The 15,381-nt window shown below is 38.8% G+C and overlaps 1 protein-coding gene and 1 pseudogene across 4 annotated transcripts in view; one reads left to right on the top strand and one right to left on the bottom strand.

Annotated features, from left to right (window-relative positions):
- Window positions 1-2,134: 2,134 nt before the first annotated feature.
- Window positions 2,135-15,381, bottom strand: part of Asb9 (ankyrin repeat and SOCS box containing 9) — a 33,753-nt gene continuing 20,506 nt past the window's right edge. For 2 of the 4 annotated variants that reach the window (XM_046424335.2, XM_046424336.2), the window contains exons 4-8: window positions 14,768-14,875; window positions 12,814-12,964; window positions 11,162-11,296; window positions 9,245-9,436; window positions 2,135-2,346 (exon numbers count right to left, since the gene is read on the bottom strand). In XM_046424335.2, coding sequence (XP_046280291.1) covers window positions 2,222-2,346; window positions 9,245-9,436; window positions 11,162-11,296; window positions 12,814-12,964; window positions 14,768-14,875 — 711 coding nt within the window. In that variant the 3' untranslated portion in view covers window positions 2,135-2,221. Of the gene's footprint in view, window positions 2,347-9,176; window positions 9,437-11,161; window positions 11,297-12,813; window positions 12,965-14,767; window positions 14,876-15,381 lie in introns of all 4 variants that reach the window. The other 2 variants (XM_046424338.2, XM_046424337.2) reach the window with 2 other exon arrangements.
- On the top strand, window positions 3,418-4,250 carry LOC124079116 (small ribosomal subunit protein uS5-like; annotated as a pseudogene).

Raw genomic sequence — 15,381 nt, 5'->3', positions numbered from 1 at the left:
AAGCATTCAAAGGTGTATGTTACTTACAAATATAACCACATCTAGACTCATAAAAGGATGCTATTTAAATAGAATCTTCTTTCTGAGCATTGCTAAGTAAGGTGACTTGAAATTTCCCTAAATTGCAATGAGAGAGGTGGTGATGGTATTTTCCCCATTTGTGAGGATGACCATCTATTATATGGATTGGCAAATTGGTTAATTGCCTGGAATATTTAAGAAGAAAGTGCTGTTCTAGTAATTCTGTTACAATTGTGGATTAAACTCAGTGGATTTAGCTGAGGGAAGATTAACATAAGCCAAGGTCTGTCTGATGTATTCTATATGAAAAAACAGGCTATTTTTTAAACTGATGTTTTCAAAAAGAAAGCTATAGCAAAATGCCTACAACTTATCCCTTGGAAAAAGATTTTTTGGCTACAGGGTAAGATTCAGGAAGTGAAATATCTTCATTGTTGTCACCCTGGTGTGCCTAGAACAGTGTGTGGCAGAGACACAGGTACTCACTAGAAAGTTCCTAAGTAAATGAACTCTAACAAATTAATGAAATGAAATTAATTATCAAGTGGCAGGATACTGATGTTCATTAGCTGTCTGAATTCTGAGCATTAAATGTATACATGGTCAATTTAAGAAAAAAACAAATAGGAGGAAGTGAGGTTCTGTAGTCACATTTGAACTACTGGGTACTTTGGAAAAGAAGCAAACCTGGTGTTAGTGGAATCTATCACCACAAAGTTTTCATTCCTGAATGGAAATTTCCAGAGCCTCTGTTGTAAACCATTTTATGATGGATCATTTATGAGAAGCAACCCTTTTGCTTGTTATCGTGTGACAACAGCGCCACTTGCTGGGAGAACAAGTTGAGCATTTTAGGATAATATTCTGGAGGGTTTTGTTTTTTTTTTTTGGGGGGGGGGTTGTGTTTTTTTTTTTTTTTCCACATAGCAAATTAAATTTAGAATCACAGAAAAAAATGTATTGGAAATATCTTTAAAGATCACCTAGACCACATGTCATCTTATTACAGATACATATTTTCCTTAAGTAGTTACGGTATTTTCTTTCTTTCTATTAATGTAATAGAACCCTAAATTCATCTCTTAGACAGAATTGAAACTACAACTATCAGTGCTAAACTACATCACAGGTTTACCATAAATCTGAAACTGTAAAGTAGTTAAAATCCATTCATTGAGCATCTAAAGAGCACTGTCCAGTCGAGATTTCTTCACTGATCTGTGTCTATCTGTTCAGTTTAACATAGTAGTCTCTAGCTAAGTTGTGGATATTAAAATATTGCTAATAACATTCAGAAACAGGCTTTTTTATTTTACCTAATTTTAACTAATTTGAATTTTTTGATTAGTCACATATAGGTAGTGCAGGGTTTCTCAACCTGGGCACTAGTTACATTTTGAACTGGATAATTCTTTGGTATATGAAGGGCTGTCCTATGTATTGTAGGATGTTAGCACCATCTCTGGCCTCTACGTGCTCTATGACCATAGCTTAATCTCTCAGTAGGGACAACCACAAGTGTCTCCAGACTACCAAATATCCTCTGGATAGGGAGCAAAAATCACCACAGCTGAGAACTACTGGGTTAGTGGCTACTATATTGGACAGGACTAGTCTAGAACATGTTCAACTTGTATATGACATTTTGGTTGAGAAAAAGAATTTGCCCCTATACTAGGGTGTAGTAATTTTTTCATAATAACAGGAAAAGTTTTAAAAAGTAAACAAAGAAATGTTTTATATTCCCATATCACAGAGATGGAGCCAGGACAGTAATATTGGAAAATTCTGCCTTGGTCAAAATTCCCCAGGTTCACATCAGAAAGCCTATATTTTATTCTGGCTCCTCTCTACTTGATCTCCCTGAGTTTTGGTGCATTACCTTGGAAAGGTAGTATATACTGCCCACCTGGTAGGTTTTCTGTAAAGACTAAATTGAATGATGTATAAAATGTTCCTTCCTTAGCACTTGTCATGTAGTAGATGTTCAAAAGAGTAGCCATTATTTCAGACACTCTTTCAAGTCAGGGGCAGGGGACATCTTAGTGCCTTCCAACCAAAAATATAAAGTACTCTAATGTGTTTCTATTAAGAATAAAAAAAACTAGCCAAGCACTATAAACCTAACTTTATTTTAAATTCCAGTGGCTACAATAGTCAACATTTATCTGTTGTTTTTGAATCCGTTCCTTTGACTCAATTAAAGGTGTAGAAGGAACCGTTTCAGCTCCTCCGGGAGAAGGAGTCCAGTTATCTTATGATGCTGCTGGATGCCAAAGCACTTCCGGATTCTCAGGCGGCATAACTGCATCAAAGAAGGGGGCCCTGGGGAAAGATCATGAGACAAATCACACACTGGTTTCATTGATCTAAGACTGCTTTTCCTTTCCTATTTTAAGCATATAAAATACAATATTGTTGTAAGTAAATAATATGGTACAGTTTAAGACTATTATTGTGGAAGGCATTTTTAAGCCATGTTGTCTCTTTTGTGGTATCTAACTGAAATAAGCTCATTTGGGTTTTAATTTAGAACAGAGTGCAAGAAATTTAAAACTTAGCCTTACTAACAAAAGCTTAAGAAAACTAATTTAGGAATTACACAGCTACACGAAATTTCTAATAATGAAAATAAAAATCATGTTTAATGGCATTGTTGTTCTTTTACTTTTAAAATAAGGTAATATTTCTAGAAGCAAGCATGTCTTTTTTATAATCTTAGCAATTTATAAGATATTCAAATAAAATGAGCGATCAGTGAATCACAAGTGTATGCTATCTTATTAAGTCACATTTGCTTTCATATTCTGTATTCAGAGCTATCCCAAAGCTTCAACTCATAGGTAAAAAGTGAACTAGCATAAACCTTGCCTGGGGAACATTCAAGAGTTTACATTTTAGGATGGTGGCTTTCAACAGAGAACAGGTGGGGAGAAGGAAGAAGTACTTGCTCCCCAGAGGACACTGGGCAATGTCTGAAGCCATGTTTTATTATCACAGCTTGGATAAAGTGCCATTGGTATCTAATGGGTAGAGAGCCAGGGATGCTACTAAATATCCTGCAGGATACAGGACAGCTCCCAACTGACCCAAAATGTCAATAATGCCAAGGTTGAAAACCCCTGTTACAGAGTAAAAAGATAGGGAATGATTTTTCACTCCATCCCAACTCCCTGCATCAATTTGTAATGGAAATTCTCTTTGTGTTATTTTAAGAAAAGGAAAACTATAAACCCTCAAAAATTCCATAAAACAGTAGCCCACAGTCCAGGCTGCACTTTGGAAGTGTCTGGGGATGGGGATCTTTAAACTACATGATGCTGGGCCCCATCCCAGAAATGGTGCTTCAATAATTGTTGACTGGGGCTTGTGCCTTCTTCTCTGGAAAAACACCAAATGGCGGATGACGCCAGTGCAGCGGGAGGTCCCAGGGGCCCCGGGGGCTCCAGGAATGGGTGGCCGCGGCGGCTTCTGCGGAGGCTTCAGCAGCGGTCTCCGAGGCCGGGGCTCGTGGAGGCAAGGCCGAAGACAAGGAGTGGATCCCGGTCACCAAGCTGGGCCGCCTGGTCAAGGACATGAAGATCAAGTCCCTGGAGGAGATCTATCTCTTCTCTTTGCCCATCAAGGAGTCTGAGATCATTGACTTTTCCTGGGGGCATCACTCAAGGATGAGGTTTTAAAGATCATGCCTGTACAGAAGCAGACTCGTGCTGGCCAGGGGACCAGATTCAAGGCATTTGTAGCTATTGGGGACTACAATGGTCACGTTGGATTGGGAGTAAAGCGCTCCAAGGAGGTAGCAACTGCTATCCGAGGGGCCATCATCCTGGCCAAGCTCTCCATCGTTCCTGTGTGGAGAGACTGTTGGGGGAACAAGATTGGCAAGCCTCACACTGTCCCTTGCAAGGTGACAGGACATTGTGGTTCTGTGCTGGTACGGCTCATCCCTGCCCCCAGAGGTACTGGTATTGTCTCAGCTCCTGTACCCAAGAAGCTACTGATGATGGCTGGTATTGATGACTGCTTCACTTCCGCCAGGGGCTGCACTGCCACCTTGGGCAATTTTGCCAAGGCCACCTTTGATGCCATCTCCAAGACATACAGCTATTTGACCCCTGATCTCTAGAAAGAGACTGTGTCCTTATCAGGAATTCACTGACCATCTTGTGAAAACCCACACCAGAGTCTCTGTACAGAGGACCCAGGCTCCAGCTGTGGCTACGACATAGGGTTTTTATACAATAATAATAATAAAGTGAATGAAACCCCCCCCAAAAAAAGAAAGGAAACTGTAGCCTCTATTTTCCCATATTACCACAAGCTATAGGGTAAACTCTGTCATCTCTCAGGTGACATAGAACTAGGAGAGGTAGAAATAGAGAAACATAATTTTTTTAATGAACTCAAGATTTTAAAAGGGCCCTAACAGCACTTTCAGAATGCCTTTGTTGGGATTCAGGGCATCTTTCAGATTATGTCCAGTGTACCCAAAGAATAGACTAACTGATGGCAAAGAGTAGTCTGTCAGGAAATATAACTTAATCTAATCTCACTTAGGATTATCAAAGGATGTGATTCATCACGTGTGCTAGATACACTGTCAGGGACAACTGTAGGAAATAATGATAAAAGCATTATGAAGAACAAGACCTCAGAACAAGCCCAATAGAGAATTATGAAAAGCATGACATCAGAGTAAGGTCAATATAACTACTGATGACAACAGAATAGCTGTTAACTAAAAGATCTAAACAGAAACTACTCATAAGAGAAAAACACAAATGTCCAACAAATATTTGAAAAAATGTTCAACATCTCTGGAAATCAGAGAAATGCAAATCAAAACTAGACTAAGATTTCATCTCACTCCTGTCAGAATGGCAGTGATCAAGAATACAAACAATAGATGCTGGTGAGGTTGTGGAGAGAAAGGAACACTTGTACATTGTTGGTGAAAGGAAGACTAGTAGAATAGAGGAAGGAGAATGGGGGGACAGGAGGGAAAAGTGGGGACTGTGAACTGAAATCAATTTCTATGCATGTATGAATTTTGTCAGGATGAACCCATTATGTATAACTATGAAGCTCTAATTTAAAAAAAAAGAATAGCTGCTAACTTTTTACAACTGTAGTTCTAATTCCATATAAACAGAGCTTAAAATTCACTACAGTTTTAGAGCCACTTGCTGGCACCTACTTTGCTCAATAATAAAATCAGTTAACTGTATTTATGAATTGGCATATTCCTTTGGGTCTTGCCTTTTTGCTCCCAGCAATACTCATAATGCTTCAAGGCCAAAGGGCATTTGGGGTGAAGGGGTTCCTGTCATGCTGGGCTGAGAGTCATGTTTAGTTCTCATTGTGTTCAACAAACACTGGTTTAGCTGCTTATCAAGAATAGTGGTATTCTTGGGGCTGGGGATGTGGCTCAAGCGGTAGTGCGCTCGCCTGGCATGCGTGCGGCCCGGGTTCGATCCTCAGCACCACATACAAACAAAGATGTTGTGCCCGCCGAAAACTAAAAAATAAATATTAAAAAAAAAAAAAAAAAGAATAGTGGTATTCTTGAAATCCTTTCCCTTTCCCTCTGAAGAAGGGGAAATCCTGCCTTTTCTAACAACCATGCAAAGCCCAATTCAGAACATGGCTGTGTTTCACCTGATGTTCTCCTGTCACTACACCATTGAAAGAGGACAGTAATTTAATTAAGCCGCTTCTCTGAGCACAGAGAAACAGGTGGACTGAATCAACAGGGACATCCAGACAGAAATTGCTGCATTCAATTTGCATGTCCAACTTTCTGCACTTGTCTGGCACCATTTCAGGTGAGTTTTCAGCCTGATGGGAAGTGACCTTACCAGAATCCCAAAAGTGGTGCACAGAGGCAAAATACATCATTCTCTCCAGGGGCAATTATACTTTATCTATTTATCTATTTATTTATGGTGTGACGATGAAACTCAGGGTCTTGTGCATATTAGGCTTGTGCTTTAACACTGAGCTAGGGGCCACAGGCCCCTCAATTTATATTTTGTAAACCAGCTATATCCTTGGCTATACTGTCACCATGTGAACTGTGAAGCAAAAGAGTTAAAGGAACCAAAATCTCTAGGAATGGTTTTGGGGAACAAAGTGGAAAGAAAGAGCCAGAAAAGGCCATTTTAAAATCTTAAGAAATAAACTATACTACAGAGCAATAGTAACATAAACAGCATGATATTGGCACCAAAACAGACTGGTAGACCAATGGTACAGAATAGAGGACACAGAGACTAACCCACAAAATTACAGTTATCTTATATTAGACAAAGGTGCCAAAAACATGCATTGGAGAAAAGATAGCCTCTTCAACAAATGGTTCTGGGAAAACTGGAAATCCATACGCAACAAAATGAAATTAAACCCCTATCTCTCACCATGCACAAAACTCAACTCAAAGTGGATCAAGGACCTAGGAAATTAAACCAGAGACTCTCCGTCTAATAGAAGAAAAAGTAGGCCCAAATCTTCATCATGTGGGATTAGGCCCCAACTTCCTTAATAAGACTCCTATATCAGGCTGGGGTTGTGGCTCAGTGGTAGAGCGCTTGCCTAGCATGTGCGAGGTGCTGGGTTTGATCCTCAGTACCACATAAAAATAAATAAAAACAAAATAAAGGTTAAAAAAAGACTCCTATAGCACAAGAATTAAAACCAAGAATCAATAAATGGGATGGACTCAAACTAAAAAGTTTCTTCTCAGCAAAAGAAACAATCTGTGAGGTGAATAGAGAGGCTACATCTTGGGAGCAAATTTTACCCCTCACACATCAGATAGAGCCCTAATCTCTAGGGTATATAAAGAACTCAAAAAGCTAAGCGCGTGCACGTGCGTGCACACACACACACACACGCACGCACGCACACACAAATAGCCCAATCAACAAATGGGCCAAGGACATGCACAGACACTTCTCAGAAGAGGATATTCAAACCAGTCAACAAATATATGAAAAAATGTTCATCATCTCTAGCAATTAGAGAAATGCAAATCAAAACTACTCTAAGATATCATCTCACTCCAGTCAGAATGGCAGTATTATGAATACAAACAACAATAAGTGTTGGTGAGGATGTGGGGGGATAAGGCACACTCATACATTGCTGGTGGGACTGAAAATTGGTGCAATCAATATGAAAAGCAGTATGGAGATTCCTTGGACAACTTGAAATAAAACCACCATTTGACCCAGCTATCCCTCTCCTCAGTCTATACCCAAGGGACTTAAAAACAGCATACTACAGGGACACAGCCACATCAATGTTTTTAGCAGCACAATTCACAATAGCTAAATTGTGGAACCAACCTAGATGACCTTCAATAGATGAATGGATAAAGACACTGTGATATATATACACAATGGAATATTATTCAGCAATAAAAGAGAATAAATGGCATTTGCAGGTAAATGGATGCAGTTGGAGAAGATAATGCTAAATGAAGTTAGCCAATCCCAAAAAACAAATGGTGAATGTTTTCTCTGATATAAGGTGACTGCTCATAGTGGGGTAGGGAGGGGGAGCATGGGAGGAATAGATGAACTCTAGATAGGGCAGAGGGATAGGAGGGGAAGGAAGGGGGCAGGGGGTTAGCAATGATGGAATGTGATGGACATCATTATCCAAAGTACATGTATGAAGACATGAATTGGTGTCAACATACTTTATATACAAACAGAGATATGAAAAATGTGCTGTATATATGTAATAAGAATTGAAATGCATTCCACTGTCATGTATTTGATCCACTTCTTTTTTAAAAAAAAAAAAGAAAATCTTAATAGATTATTTGACAGAGAAGGATATATATATATATATATATATATATATATATATTAAAGTCATAATATAGGATATATATATATATATATGTCCTATATTATGACTTTAAGGAGCCCTTAGGTGCTTTTGCATTTGTGGACCTCTTTCCCAATAAAATATATTAAAAATTATATTTTACAACTATGTTGGTATAAGGATGAATATAATCCAGATTGAGTTTTATTCGTTTTTCCTTCTGATTTTAAAAGAAATTAAGATATTTCTGTGGGCCTTGAGGCACTAGAGGAGAAACTGGCCCTGTATATATGCATAGCATTTTTTGAAAATAAGAAATCACCAAAATGCAGGTAGAATTGCTCAGTAATTATCTTTCTTACTGTTTGACATAAAAATGTCTCTGTTTGATTGTTCCTTCTGCCTGGGTCAGTCTTCCCTAGCCCTGCCAGCACCAACAAGGAGTACAGGCATATGCCAAGATGGGAGCTTGGCATGGCAAGTACCCTGTGGCCATGAAGAAGGAGGAAGAATTCCTTGGCCTACTTTATATAGTTCTATTCAGAACTGTCCCAAATTTTTAGTATGTGGGGAGAAAAAACAGATTACATGACATAAAAATCCTTGTAGTGGGCAAGTCTGCTTCAAAACTCACAACCCCTAAAACTTGACACAGTCAACCCTCTGGTAATAGAGTAGGTGCTGAGCTGGCTGCTGAATTGCCTCTAGAATAATGAAGATTGCAGTGAGGTGTCTCCCTAACCTGAGAGATCTTTGTTTCCCATCCTAGATCCACACCCCAAGAAAGTAACTCTCCTCCTGTACACACCACTCAACCACAATGTTTAGCTCTTTGGGTTAAGAGTGTCAGTTCTTATTTATGAAGGAGTATGAACTTATTGTTGGTTCACTTATAATAGTAAATGTCTATGAATTGGTGTGAATTATTAAAGAGATACCCTAAACTCTCTATTAGCTACATTTTAATCCCATAATTCAAATGTCCAATAGTCTGTCCCCTCTGTGGTACAATAAGACATCCTGGAGCATCATGGAACACCAAAAAGGATTCTGCAGTATCATTCTAAAGTATGTTTTAGATAACTTTAATCTTTAAATTATTAAATAACAACTTAATTCTTTGAAAACTGGACTACTACAAATATGAACATTAGAACATCCCAAACAGCATGTCTCTGACATGCAGAACAATAGGAGGGCCATTCACAACATAACCAATACCGCACCCTGTTAAATACTAACTAGTCATAACTTCCCCACATTTGGTGATGGCAGATGGTAAACTTATATAGGATTGTTAGTCAGAACTTAGTAAGTACCTGCCTCTTACTAAGGCTGGAAGGAGTCTTTATGGATTAGAGCTTAAGTTCAGGCAAAGGAGAAGCACCTTCTCTCTCCAAGAAGAGCTGGGTCAGAGGGCTGTCTGGAGGCACCAGCTCCACTGGATGTTTGCCTTCAGCATTCTTGGCCCTGGTGTCTGCTCCAAAGTCCATGAGCAGGCACGCCAACTCCTCACTGCATATCCTGGCCACTACGTGGAGAGGGGAATCCAGACCTTTGCCTTTGTTCACACCTGCTCCTAAATAGTCATAAGAACAAAAGAGGGTCAGCCAAGGAGCAGAGTCCAACCATCCCATTTCTCAAAGCACTGAGCCTCAAAAATTCTCTAAGAAAGCTGAGCCATGGTGAGCATGGCAATTTGATCATTTGATTCTATTTAATATTATGAGAAAACCATTTGACAATGTGCCTGAATGTACAACATGAGCTAGCTACCGTATTAAGTGAAAACTGTGCCACTGAGCATTATATGTCAGCATGATAGATAAAAGAAAAATCATGGTGGCATGAAAGCTGCACACTCATTATTTAAATAGTCTAAGTACTGGCCAGTATAGGCTCAGAAGGAGGACAGATACTAAAGTCCTAATTATACCAAGCAGCCAAATGCATACATTGAACAATCACCACAGGTTTTTAAACCTGGGACTTCAAACTGTGTGATTTGGACTATAAAAAGCAATCAACTCATAAAGACATCACCTAGATTGGGAGAACAATTGCAAGATCAGAGGGAAGGTGGCCAAGTCTCCTCTTCATGACTAAGGTGTATTTGTAAGACCATTTCCACCTAATTCCACACTGATAGTCTTGACAAATCCCCACCTGGTCCAGATCTTGGCTCTTACTGTGACATGTGGGGACACATGGCTTTGCCTGAGATGCTGTCCCTGCAGCAAAATGAGAATCCATATCTCCTCAACAAATGTGAACTTAATTGAGGAATGAATGACAAATATGGCCCTTTTCTGGCTAGTAGCTTAAAATCTATTTAAGGTGATAAAGAAAAATTAAATTATAGCATTTGCAGGAAAATAGATGAACCATTTTGTTAAGTAAAATAAGCCAAACCCAGAAAGTCACGGGTTGTATATTTTCTCTCATATGTGGAAGCTTAAAAGGAAAAAGGGAAGGGGGTGAATCTCATGAAAATCAAGAGGAGATCAGTAGAGGAAAAGAAAGTGACCAAGGGGTGGAAGAAGGGAAAGTTCAGGGGAGTGATACTGGCCAAATTACATTGTTATATTGTGTGCATGTAACAATAAATCCCACCATTGTGTGCAACCATACTGCACCAAAAAAAATGAGGAGAAAAAAATCTATCTACGGTGATGGGAGACAGAGAGAGAAAGAGGAAAGACAGAATGAATGAATCTCCTAATTCATAAAAATGGCTGCCAAAAGAATGGAAGGCCAAAATATACCTATAAGAACATTCATTTCTAAGACTCCTGGAGTCTTAAAAAATGAATAGAATTAAAATGTGATAAAATGGTGAGAAGGAGGCTAGATAACAGCAGGGAGATGAAAAGGAAAAATGAGGAGTTTTCAATGAAAATGTTTACATCAGGCTAAAAATTGGGCTAGTTCAATTTCAAAATAAAGAGAACTGGTGAAGATGGTCCCAAATTGGAAGACTCAGCCCAAATCCCACAGCACTGCAGTTTATGCAGGGCCTAATCATAGACTGGGCAGAGGAAAGAGAAACTAGTGATCATGGAAGACCACCCCTGGGAGGAGGTATCATCATCATCATTATCATCATCATCATCATCCTGATTACAAGTCAAACAACTAAAGTTCTAACAAAATAAAATAACTCCCCATAGAAACACACTCAGTACAAACTCTGATCTGGCCCAACTCCACTGCCTGCACTCTTTGCTACAACAGAAAGATTTTTAAAATACATTTAATTTACTTTTCATTTTCTTTCCTTCTTTTGGTTTGTTTTTTGTCCTACCTGACTCCAGAAGCTTCTTGACACAGGCTATCTGCTGGTTTTCACAAGCCAAATAGAGGGGCGTGCCCAGGTGGCTGATGTTACGGTCAATGTCGCCCCCATGAGCTGCAAGGGTCTCAATGCACTCCACATGGCCTACAGTCCAAAGCAGGAGTAAACAGTTACAGCACATGTTCCCTTGGCTAAGGAAACAACACTGTCCCCATTTTTGCATGTTTAAATTTGTCAGCAACATATCCAGGGATCAAAAGTGGTTTTCTTCATATAGAATAAGGAATGATTTTAAACACAAGTCGTGATCTGTAACTGTTAAGGGGAACTGCACTTGAGCTTCCCAGCCATGGTAAACAACCAGCAATCATCCACATGTTTCAATTGTTTGTGGTTTTGTAACTGGTCTGAGTTGGGGAGAGCTAGGGAAGAACAGGAATTAAAGTGTATCTCAAGAAGAAATAGCATGATGTGGGTCACAAGACAAGGAAGGAAACTTACAACCTCAGCAAGGCTAGGCCTGGGAAAAACAGGCCAGCGTGGGCATAGGCCAGGCTTAGAAGAATCTGGCAAATCCCACAAGAGAGGGTCCAGTCTGGTAAACTAGGTATAGTGAAAGCTGAATCACTCTTCCGTTGTTCAAAATGCCATTATTTAAACATTGATCCTTTATGTTTCTCAAGTTATACCATTTTAGCTATATGTATCCACTGAATGTGATAAATTAGTGTGTCCCTTAATAAATAAATGTCACCAGGCATGGTGGCACATATCTGTAATCCCAGCAGCTCTGGAGGCTGAGGCAATAGGATCACGAGTTCAAAGCCAGCCTCAGCAACTTAGCGAGATCCTGTCTCAAAATAAAAGAATAAAAAGGGTTAGGGATGTGACTCAGTGATTAAGTGCCCTTGGTTCAATCCCCTGTACAATAAATAAATAAAAATGTCAATGTTTTGGTAGGTAATTATCATATGGGTTAGGAAGCTATTCTGTGAAAGCCACTGGGGAAACAGAAAGCCCACGGGCAAAGTATAATCATGATAATAATAATGAAACTAAACATCAGAGAAAAGCAAAATTTGTAATTTTATTTTTTGACTCAGAGTTAAGAATATCAGTGAACCCGTGGCTTTATAAAAAAAAAAATTACTCCCCTAAATGTATATACAACTTATAGTTCCCAAAATTGAAAATTTGTTTCACTTGGTAAATTTTGATGGACCTGAGATACTATTTCTTGAGGTCCTAAAATAGAAGAATATAATTTGTTTCATAAAACTGCTTGATTTCTATAAGGTCACAGGTTCAACAATATGTTCCACAAATACTGATGGATAGTCTACTAGGTACCAAGTCCTGTCCCAGAAATATAATGGTGAACATTCCAAATGCTCTGAAAGGGAGATTCTTAAATTTACTGTACTTCATCATCAGTTGGAGGGCACATTAAATCAAACACAGATGGTTAGGCCCCACCCCCAGAGTTACTGATTCAATGGGGCCCAGGCTACATTTGCAGGCCCGCTTCTGCTGATGCTTCTAGTATCAGGACCCCACTTTGAGAATTACTGCTTAAAAAATATACCTTTTCTTCCCTCTTTCAACAGTAAGATGCTTCTTGAAAAACTTGGTGGAAAACCTAAAATTCTCAACAGATTTACCTCTTTTAGCAGCCTCGTGGATGGGCGATGCGAGATCACTCTCAGGATGGGGGCTGGCTCCATGCTGCAGAAGCAAATTCACACAGTCCTGGCTGCCACTGATACAAGCATTAAATAAGGGAGTATGCCAGTCTGTAGTCATGCCATTCACCTAAGGGGACAAAAAGCTCTAGGCTACACACAGCTATAAAATGGGGAGGAAAATAACAAATTCTAGAAGGTTGTTATGAAAAACTAAATGAGACACCAAATGCAAAACAGAAAGAATGTTACTGAAGGTTCTTTCTCCTCCATGCCCTTCCCAAGAACATGAACTTTGTTAGTGATTTTCAGTTTCCAAACTTATCTTATTTTAAACTTTCATCCTGGACTAATCCAATTTCCTCACAGTGACCACAGTAGTCTTCTAAAATTGTTAGAAAGTAATTTTTAATAATGTAAAAACATGATTTTCATATAAATATAGAGTTAACACAGACCAAGGATTTTATTCAACCCATTCACTGACAAGGGAACCAGTAAGATGGTAAGTAAGGTTGGTTCAAAGAATTTATATAGTCAGTCAATAGACTGCTGAAACATATTTGCTAATAAATACAAAACTAGCTAATGCTCTAAAAACCATAAAACTATAATCTTTGTGGTGATCTTTTATAATGTTAGAAAAAAGACAGAAATTTACAGATTAATGTTTGGGCTACAATCAAAAAGAAAATAGCAAAGCCAAATGCAGACACATTCTTCTATATCACTAAATAATCATTTGATGATTCTGTTAAAAAATGACACTGTGAAAGCAATGAATTTATTCTCACGTTGTATTTACAAGCAAAGCCAGGATCTTAATGAGGTACAAAAATGCAGAGTACAAATTTTAAGATGTTCACTCTTAGTGTTGCCCAAGACCCTAGAGTAAGAGCTTCTATGAAGTTTGCACCATAGATGCCTCTCTTACTTCACCTCAGCCCTGGTCCTCTTTCCAAGTTTTGTATAAGTTTCCCTAACCCAGATATAAATCAGATGATGCACTCACCTCTGGCTCTCTATAATTTCAAGACAATAAGGTGGCTTGTGTTTTACTCTCCCACCATTAGGAATGAGTCAAAAATTTGCTCACTTTCACTTCCAAACCTTTGTATTTGCTGTTCCCAGTAGATGGAAAAGCCTATCATTTCCCCTAACCCATTATTCAGCTGACTAATTCCAACAGGTACTGTAACTGTCAACTTAGATATCATTTTCTGTAGGAAGCCTCTTTTGACTCCCTCTCTTCCCAAAAGAAATACATAAGAGAAACAAAACACTTCTTTGTGCTCCCAACAACCATCTTAGTGTTAATACTTATTTTATTGTGGTGGTTTGTAAGAATAGCCCCAGATTCTCCCTATCCTACTATGCATATCCCTTTGCAACTCCTCCCATCACAAGATGGAGACTATTTTTCCAATCTTTGAATCTAGGCTTACTCATGTGAATCACTTTGGCCAATAAGACAGTAGCCAATATTATGTAGAAAGAGCCTGCTCTTCTTTGCTATTCTTGCAATCCCTGCTACCATGTGCAGAAGCTGAGGCTGCTTACTAAAGTATGAGAGACCACACAGAGATTTTTCCATCTCCCCAGCCATCTCAACCAAACATTTTATGCTTTCTACAATACTTTACTATGCTCCACCCACATTAATGAAAGCAGAAATATAGCAGCTATTTATTAGCAGTGGGTGATAAGAAAATGCTAGAAACTCTAAGCATGACTTTGCAGCAAACAATTCAGTATTTCACCTTTCACTACAATGAACAAGTTTGATGGACATAATAACTCTTCAAAACACCACTCTTCATGTTTCAAACCAGGCTCATCAAAAGTGCTAGAAATTATTCAGAAGGGGTAGAAACTGTCATTTTTCATTCTTAGATAATATTTGTCTCTAAGATATTATTTGACCTGCACTTACCTCAGCTCCATGCTTTATTAAAATATTTGCACAAGGCAGGTGACCTCCAAGACAGGCTTCATGGAGTGGAGACACACGATCTGCAGTGGTGAGGTTCACAGGCCACCCCTGGCACAGCAGAAATGAGAAGAGTAAGAAGTGCAAAACAACAATGCCCTGGGGTTAGTTTTCAGCCATGATTCCAGTACTTATATGACAATTCTTCTCAAAGTCTGGTACTGTCACACACTACATTAAGGTGTTGATAATGATGTAAAAAAAAGAAGAAGAAGAAACTGCCCTGCAAATATAATATGATACAATCGTTAAGGGAAACGGTTTGGCAGTATCTGTTCCAGTTGATGAGACACATGTCTACAAACCAGCAATTTCACTCTAAGTTATGTCCACTATAGAAATATATACCTAGATAAATATACAAGAAAGTTCACAACAGCATGGTAGCTCAAAACTACAAACAACGAAATGGCCATCAATAGTAAAGTGGATTAATAAACTTGCATACAATCATTCTATGCAATATTGTACTGAACAAATTATAACTGCAAACAACTGCAAGGATGATGCCTATGAAAATAATATTGAGCAAAAGAAGAAAAGACCCAATATGAGAT

Source organism: Marmota monax, unplaced genomic scaffold (assembly GCF_021218885.2).
Source record: "Marmota monax isolate L192 unplaced genomic scaffold, Marmota_monax_Labrador192_F-V1.1 WCK01_AAM20220418_F8-fsc00089, whole genome shotgun sequence".
NCBI lineage: Eukaryota > Metazoa > Chordata > Mammalia > Rodentia > Sciuridae > Marmota > Marmota monax.
The sequence above is the reverse complement of the archived record's forward strand: the minus strand, read 5'-3'. Positions and strand labels throughout refer to the sequence as shown.